The sequence below is a fragment of the Gobius niger genome (assembly GCF_951799975.1).
Source record: "Gobius niger genome assembly, chromosome: 11".
Taxonomy (NCBI): Eukaryota; Metazoa; Chordata; class Actinopteri; order Gobiiformes; family Gobiidae; genus Gobius; species Gobius niger.
Genome location: NC_136862.1, coordinates 30507821 through 30515925, shown reverse-complemented (window position 1 = coordinate 30515925; position 8105 = coordinate 30507821). Strand labels below are relative to the sequence as shown.

The 8105-nt window shown below is 41.5% G+C and overlaps 1 protein-coding gene across 1 annotated transcript; it reads right to left on the bottom strand.

Moving 5' to 3' along the window:
- Window positions 1–679: 679 nt before the first annotated feature.
- Window positions 680–6278, bottom strand: skp1 (S-phase kinase-associated protein 1). The gene is made up of 5 exons (XM_079566391.1): window positions 6177–6278; window positions 4197–4270; window positions 2527–2670; window positions 1230–1370; window positions 680–1093 (listed from the first exon to the last, which is right to left on the bottom strand). Exons 1-5 carry the CDS (start codon window positions 6271–6273, stop codon window positions 1058–1060), a joined length of 492 nt encoding a protein of 163 aa, XP_079422517.1. The 5' UTR covers window positions 6274–6278; the 3' UTR covers window positions 680–1057.
- Between the last annotated feature and the right edge of the window lie 1827 nt (window positions 6279–8105).

Sequence of the window (8105 nt, the reverse complement as noted above, 5' to 3'; positions counted from 1 at the left end):
CAGAAAGTCAGGTAGTGTGTCTTTAAGTTCATGATCAGGAGTGACCTCGTTTCTAGGCCCATCATGCTTGTTTTAGGACGGGGGAAACCCACCAGTACAACAAAAGATAGAATGACCAGCGGGATCCTTTTTCAAACATTTTATTTGCTCCTTCAATGAGTTCCACAACCCCAAAATAATCTTTTTTTGTTTGTTTTTTTTAAGTCAACTGCTCCGATCAACGCAACATGAATCAGGAATAAGGTCAAGTCACTCTCACACTTTATAAACAAACTTCCGAGTCCACACAAATAAGCAACAAAGCTTCACTTCACCTTAAAAGGGGACATACCATGCTGCCTTTCCAGTTTTCCACGTTTCACTGTGTAAAAGAATGTGTACAGTAATGTTGTACATGGACTTTACCATTGTGCCCGATGCCCTCTACTGGCAACACCGGGAAGTGACGCTTTGTAGCCCAGCCTTGACCAAAAGTCATGGTTTTGAGGTGCAAACTTTAAACCACGCACTTAGAAACGCCCCCCACAAAATACAGCAGAGTATCTCCCCAATTAAAACAAGCCACTTTCTCCTTTCCCATCGCTACTATCTAAACACCGGCATCGCGAAAGCATTTACAGAACCAAAAAGAGGATATTCACTCTTTGTCTTCCAGTTTTCAATGTTTAAACCATTGACCTAAAAGGAAAAAAGAAAAAAAAAGGTTTAAAAAAATACACGACCACAGCAAAGTGAGGCCATGATGCGAACTACGCATTTGTGAGTACAACAATAGAAGCGTATAGAAACGAAAAAAAAAGAAGCTTTATTTAAATTAGAGTACATCACGCGGGTTTAAAATGGTCATGCTATGGAAACAGGAAACGGGGAGGTGTGATGATGGACAGAGGAGCATCGTGGGGTTAAAGTGGTTCTAAATATACTAAATGTAAATATTAACAAGTATGAACAGCGCCAGTGCAGCAGTTTGTGTCGTTTCCGTGTTTTTTTGAGGGGACAATCTTCGGCAGAGAGTGGGTGGGCCATGGCAGGCGGGGAGGAGGAGGGGAGGGGGCGGTTACTTCTCTTCGCACCACTGGTTCTCTTTGCGTACCTGAGCACACACACACACGGGGATTACAAGAAAATATTGGTTAAAAAAACAAAATCACAAGTCCCGCGTGGCGTCTACAGCGCCCCGGGATCGATCGTCTCCAGCGCTGACGGAAGCGAGTGGCTCCGTGCGTTACCTGGGCCTCCTCCTCCTCCGTGAAGTCGTTCTTGATGTTGAAGGTCTTCCTGATCTCCTCTGGGGTCTTTCCCTTGATCATGTTGGCCACGGTTTTACACGTCACGTCCAGCAGACCCTTAATGTCCAGGTAGTTGGCCGCCTGCGAATGAGCAGAGCACACAGGAGGGAGAGCAGAAATTGAGAAACGAGAGAATTTGACTTGTGATTTGATGAGACAAAGCAGAAACGCCAACAATAAGAAGCGAGGCGACCCATGTCCAGTGGTTATTGTAGGTACGTTTTAAAACAGGAAAAGGACACACCCTTCCTCTATACATTTGCTTATTCGCATTTGCCTCGGCCGTGCAAGGGACGGTCCTACATTTGACTCCCGAGACACACTGGAACATTTTCTCCGTAAAACAAAGATGGAGGATTTTTCTCTTGCCCATGTTTTGGTTTGACAGTGATGCACATAATGGTGTGTTCTTTGAGGGCACACTTCTTACCATCTGCACCCGAGTGTGTTACAGTGGACACACATTGATATTTTACATTTTATAAATTTGAGGGCGATTCAAAATCAGGATATTGAGTAGAGTAGACCCTCTGTAGGAAGCAGTGGGAATGACACATTATTTTTAAACGAGCTTTCACGCTGCAGACTCTATCACCTTGACAAAGACGATGTGAGTGCAGAAGTTCTGGTGATGGATCATGAGCTTTAAAAATGTGGCGGACAGTTCCTTTTCCCTGTGACGCAAAAAAAACTCCAGGAAGAACAGATTGGTGCACTTCAGCAGTAGAAGAAGAAATGACCAAAGTGACCAGGATTACTCAGAACCATTAGTGTTAATCGGTTAACCATGGACACCACTAGTTAAAAGCCTCCAGAAATCGCTGCTGGGAACAAGTCGACTCCTCCATTGCGAGATCCCTGTAACCTGATGCTGCGTTCCAGGTAACTGGTAAATTTCAAGCCTCGGAATGCCGCTATAAGTCGTCGTTACATCTTCCAACATGCAGCATGATTTTACTGTGTATTCTCGCTCGCTGCTGCTGTTGTTGTTGTAAGCTCATTTCGCAGTCACGTGTAAACTCTCTCAGAAGGGGGCTCATGACCTCCAGTGGGCTTGCGTTTCACTTCCTGGAGCGTGGAACCAATCGCAGCTCGGGTTTCAGGTCACATGTTGGCAGGGTTAGACCCCGCGGAGCGCTTTCCTGTTGTTTTTTATTAACGAGTCCGAGTAAACCCACAGTCGTGCATCGCGGCTCACGGCAGAGCTACTCTAGATCTGAGAGGAGGCGCTGCTTACCAGAATGAGCTCGAACAGCGTGCCCTGGTCCACTTTGAGGAACTCCTGGTCCCACACGGGAATGTCGTCCGTCCTCTTCTCCTTGTTCTCGTCGTCTTCGGGGGGAGGGGGGTCGTCTTTGTGATGGGTGCACCACTGGATCACCTGCAACACAAAGACACAGGGTTTGACCGACCTCGGCAAAACTCTTTGGTTTCCACATCAGCAAACATTTCCATCTTCTCTCAAATATTCGTCTGTGTGTTTAAAATCTACTCCTTATCCAGAAGCTTTTGTTTAAGGCCAGACGGCAGCTCGAACTTAAGTCTGCTCTGGCTGTAATTTATATATTAATGTCTTAACCTCAACCTCAACCAAGCACATTTTCTCCAGTTTGGCTTAACCCAAATCTAAAAGCTTCTCGACTGCAGCGCAACAGTGTAATGCTTCATTTGAAAGCTAAGGCCTACAAACAGATTACTCTCCTTACTTTTATGCGTTTTTGTCACTTTTTAATCGTGGCATGTTTTTGTCACTTTGTAGAGTTTCCTCCTTGTTTTCGTTGCTGCTTTGGCTTTACACAAATCTAAAAGCTTCTTGAAAAAAAGCGTCGAACTGGAGAAAACGTGCTCGGTTCTGGTGTGGGTTCAGAGGTTAATATGTGGCATTTCCGACAAACCACTTTGCAAATATATTGTTCGGCTTCAGTTCTGCACAGATTCTCACAGTCAGTGTTAATTTCGTCAAAAAAAATATTTAGTCTTAATTTTAGTCAAAGTGATATTTTTGACGACTAAAATTGGACTAAAACTAAATTAAAAGTTGTTCATGAGACTAAAACTGTGACTAAAATGTCCAGATATTTTAGTCGACTAAAATAAGACTAAATAAAAATGAAAAGGAGAGACTAAAATCATCCAAACTTCTGTTGAGCGTCTGAAAGAGCCTCAGATCATTTAAATTCTCTGCCAAAGGATCAGCTCTGAGCTTTGTTCATGTGGAGCAGCTCCATGAAGCCGAGGAACAAGATTAAACATGATTATAATGAATATTATCAATGCAAAGTCCACTAAATTCGTCCTAAATTCAGTCGACTACATTTACTTGCATTTATAGTCGACTAAAACTAGACTAAAATCGAATTACATTTTCGTCAAAAGACTAAAACTAAATTAAAATATGTTGCTCACAGCCAAACCCTTTAATGCAGAGTCACAACACGAAGCACCCAAAACTAATCTGAGGACACTATTTAACGCCGCCTTCCCGCCCTGTGATCAGCCTGAGGCCACGCAAACTCATTTCCATTGAGCTGACTGATTTAATCCCATTTGATTTCGCCACTCTCTGTGATTAACAACAACTGAAATCCACAATAGTGGGCGGGTCTGAATAAGATAAGATAAGCCTTTATTGATAATCTAATCACAAATCCAGGAAGTAGAAGCAGAACATAAATGTGTTTCCAAATTCTTTAGTTTTACCCATGTTTTTACCTTTGTATACGATGGAAAGGTACATACGGAATACGGGAACGGAAGCACAGTAACAGTAACATTGCACTGACTGATAGCAATATAATCATAATGATCAGTTCAATGGTCAGGATCTTGAATCTCCTCAGTTTTCTTGTCACTGAGAGTTTCACAGTTAGTTAGTGCTGACAGAAACTGGACTAAGTGGTAATTTACCTTCTTGAGAATGGCGGCGTTGACGTTTGGGAGGGGAACTGGGTCATCATCGCCTTCATCATCCATCCCCAAATCTGAGTGCAGAAATATATGAACTTTTTTAAAGCAGTACTAAGTAACTCTTCCCCCTAGAGGCCATAAGCGCAACTGCAGGTGTCGTAGCAAGTTACGATTGTTTAACCCTCGTGTCGCCTTCGCGGGTCTTTTAGACCCGCTGGTATGTTCCGGGCATTTGGATGCAAGGTGACACAAGGGGGCGCCCTTCCAACCTTCTCTGTAAATGTGAGTTGACTTTCTTCAGAGTGAGACTTTAGGTCAGACACCATGAGTGACAGTAACATGACGCTAAATACAGTGAGCTCTTTGTTTCCAGTAAAAAGGCTGAGGCCTCATTGCTCTTCAGTCACAGACTTAGAAGTGAAGAAGGAAGTCATGGAGCTTCTGCTTTAGACAGAACTTCAGACTTCTGCTGCATGTAAGAGTCATATTACATCATATCAAATGTTGTAATCTGTAAAGCACTTTGTGATACCTTTCGGTATGAAAAGCGCTTTATAAATAAAGTTTGATTTTGATAAATTTGGTCATATTCTGAAACTCAAATCTGTAGTAGATACATAATATATGGAAAATAATTTTTAATTAGAAAAAGAAAAATAATTTAAAATCCTTTATCTAATCAAAAAATATTTTTTTTTATTTATTTTATTATATATATTTAATTTATTTTTATTTAATTTAAATTTACTCTCATTCTAAAAAAGAAAACCCAAACAAACCCTTTTCATTTGTATCTGCTGTAAAGTCATGTTTGTCCCAGTTCCCCTGAGTCGTGGTGGGTCATGGTGGACCATGACAGATGTGGACAGGACTGTGGTGGATCTACTTTTACTTTGGAGAAAATAGTTACTATAGAAACTGTTGAAGAAATGAACCTCATGAACTTCTTCTGTAACATCTGTCCACATCAGTCCTGCTGCACCACGACTCAGAGGAACCGGGACAAACATGACTTTACAGTAGATATAAATGAAAAAGGTTTGTTTGGGTTTTCTTTTTTAGAATGAGAGTAAATTTTAAAAAAAAAACTATGTTTTTGATTAGATACAGCATTTTTGTAATATCCATATATGTTTTTACTTCAGATTTGAGTTTCAGAATATGATCAATCAAACTTTATTTATAAAGCGCTTTTCATACCGTAAGGTATCACAAAGTGCTTTACAGATTACAACATTTGATATGATGTAAAATGACTCTTAAATGCAGCAGAAGTCTGAAGTTCTGTCTAAAGCAGAAGCTCCATGACTTCCTTCTTCACTTCTCAGTCTGTGACTGAAGAGCAATGAGGCCTAAGCCTTTTTACTGGAAACAAAGAGCTCACTGTATTTAGCGTCATGTTACTGTCACTCATGGTGTCTGACCTAAAGTCTCACTCTGAAGAAAGTCAACTCACATTTACACTGAGAAGGTTGGAAGGGCGCCCCCTTGTGTCACCTTGCATCCAAATGCCCGGAACATGACAGCGGGTCAAAATGACCCACGAAGGCGACACGAGGGTTAACTTATTGTCTTGGAGAGTAAATGCTACGCTGACAGGAAAGGCGAAGGGAGAGAGGGTTACTGTGCCCAATCCAAAGGAAATATTTTTTTTCACTCAAACTTTGCTGTAAATACTGTTTAAAGTGACGCTAGGCCGCAGTTAGCTTTGTCCGTTAGCATGTTAGCTTCTTCTTCGTGATTCCATTAGTGTGTATTGCTTTCTCCGGACCAGTGGCAGTCAAGTTGCAAACATGGTTTTCTGGCCAGAGACACCAGGGGGAGATGAAAGACCCTCCAATCATCCCATAAACACTTGTATTACCCCCACAGGGACTACGGAAAGGATTTATTAAGGTAAACACGTTACTTAGTACTGCTTTAATATATGAACCACTCAAGAACGTGCCCACACGTCTGAGTGCAGGCTGAGGAGCTTACCTTCCAACATAGTTTTGATAGTGACAGACTGTTTGGCTATTTCCACGTCCACCTCAAAAATCTCCCCATCGGAGCTCTGTAGCTTAATGGTGGGCATTATCTGAAAAAAAAAAAAAGAGTCAAAAACAAACAAACATTAAGCCTCCACGCAAACAATGAACACAAGACGACACAGGAGGAATCAGTACGAGTCGGTGATGCTAATGCTACCTTAGCTGACACTGGTTAGGAAATGTGTTTTATGTCGAAAGAAGCAACAAAAATACTTATTGTTTGCAGGTTATTTTCTCTGTGAAAAGGTGTGTTCGGCAACCAACAAAGACATCGTCACTCACAACAAATTATCCCAACCCCAATGCTAAGCTAACACGAAGCTAGCCAGCGTTGTGCAGGAATGCTAAACAAGTAAACAACACGCGCAAACGTCCCGAGACAAACGACCTACATGCGACGCCGTGCGATGAACGGTCAATACACGTCGACAAACCGTCAAACAACAACTAAATAAGTGGTTTGTTTCGGACGTGGCGACAAAACAACAGCAGAATTAGGCGCCCGCTAGCGTTACAGTGCACAATGAATGCTAACGTTAACGATGTCAACGAGGCCGTAGCAACCGCGACAAATGGGCCCGGAGAAAAGATGTTACCGAGGAGTTTTTTTTAGCGCAGACCGTGTTCTTACAGCTGTGACTGTCCGTGCCGTGAGTGTGTGCTGTTGTGTCCGCCTCCAGAGTCCACAGTGAGGCCCAAAACGCGAAGGATCTGAGGAGAGTCTGAAGAGTTTCCGGAAAAAGCCGAGCGTATAAACACAGACTTCGGGAGCTTCCGGGGGAAAAGCCGAACGGAAGGTTCCAGATTCCGGCAGGGGGCACTGTCGAGCTGAGGACAGTAGGGCAAAGGTGCCGTGAGTGACGCAGAACGAAGGTAGAACATAACGGAAAGTATTATGAGCTTAATTTACTGATCCTTTTGTCCACATTTTATATTCACAAATGTAAATATTGTAGGCAGAAACCCAACTGTACACATTTTTTTTAGTGATACTCTCTCATATATCAAGATTTTGGAAGGTTCTGATAACAAAAAGGCTCAGTATTCGCTCAAAATACAATATATTTGTAACTGAATAATTGTATTGTACAATTCTGTTCATCTATCTATGTTCTGTTCATATACTTGTCAATAAAAAAAATAAAAAAGTTTTAAAAAAAAGTATTATGAGCTTTCAAAAAAAAGTGTTATGAGCTTCATGTGGATTTTATTATATTATTTGCTTACTTTGTGATTTGTTTTAAAGAATTGAACGATCCAAAAAATAAAAAGCATTATCAGCTTACATTCGGATAAACAGTCTATACTTTTTGTGCAATATGACACATTAGACAATTAGACAAACATCCTTTAGTTTGGCCATTTTTTGTTTCACTTCCTGACACTGACAGGAAGTCAAACTGTTATGGATCTTTACCTCTATCTATGTCACTTCCTGTCAGTAGCTTAAAAATTCAAATAAAACTTTTTTTTTTCGTTAAAGGAATAGGTCACAGTTTTTACATACTGAGATATGTTCTTACCTTAACGTAGACGAGTTGATCCGTACCTGTCTGTTTTTTGTGCGTGCGCTCAGTCACGCAAATGTTGTTAGCATTTAGCCGCTCCCAGCATAGGTATAGCTCCAAACCGGGGTGACGCTAGAAGCCACCAAGCTCTTCCACGTTTTCCCTATTTAAATACAGTTACGTAACGTTACACGATCCAAGTCACACAAAATCAAACATGTTGATTTTCTGAGCGGATAAATAGGGGCACTATATTGTGAGGCGCAATAACACCTGGAGAACTTCGATGATATTACTATGCAGATGTCGAAGTACTCCAGGTGTTAAAACTTCTGCTTCAAAAAAGAAAAAAGAAAAGATAATTATAA

Bases quoted from the DNA above. Each gene is read 5' to 3' on its own strand.
- skp1 (XM_079566391.1), bottom strand. From the start codon at position 6,273: ATGCCCACCATTAAGCTACAGAGCTCCGATGGGGAGATTTTTGAGGTG. The intron at 4,271-6,176 runs GTAAGCTCCTCA...TTCTGCACTCAG, and splicing joins TATCAAAACTATGTTGGAAG to ATTTGGGGATGGATGATGAA. The intron at 2,671-4,196 runs GTAAATTACCAC...TTTGTGTTGCAG, and splicing joins ACGCCGCCATTCTCAAGAAG to GTGATCCAGTGGTGCACCCA.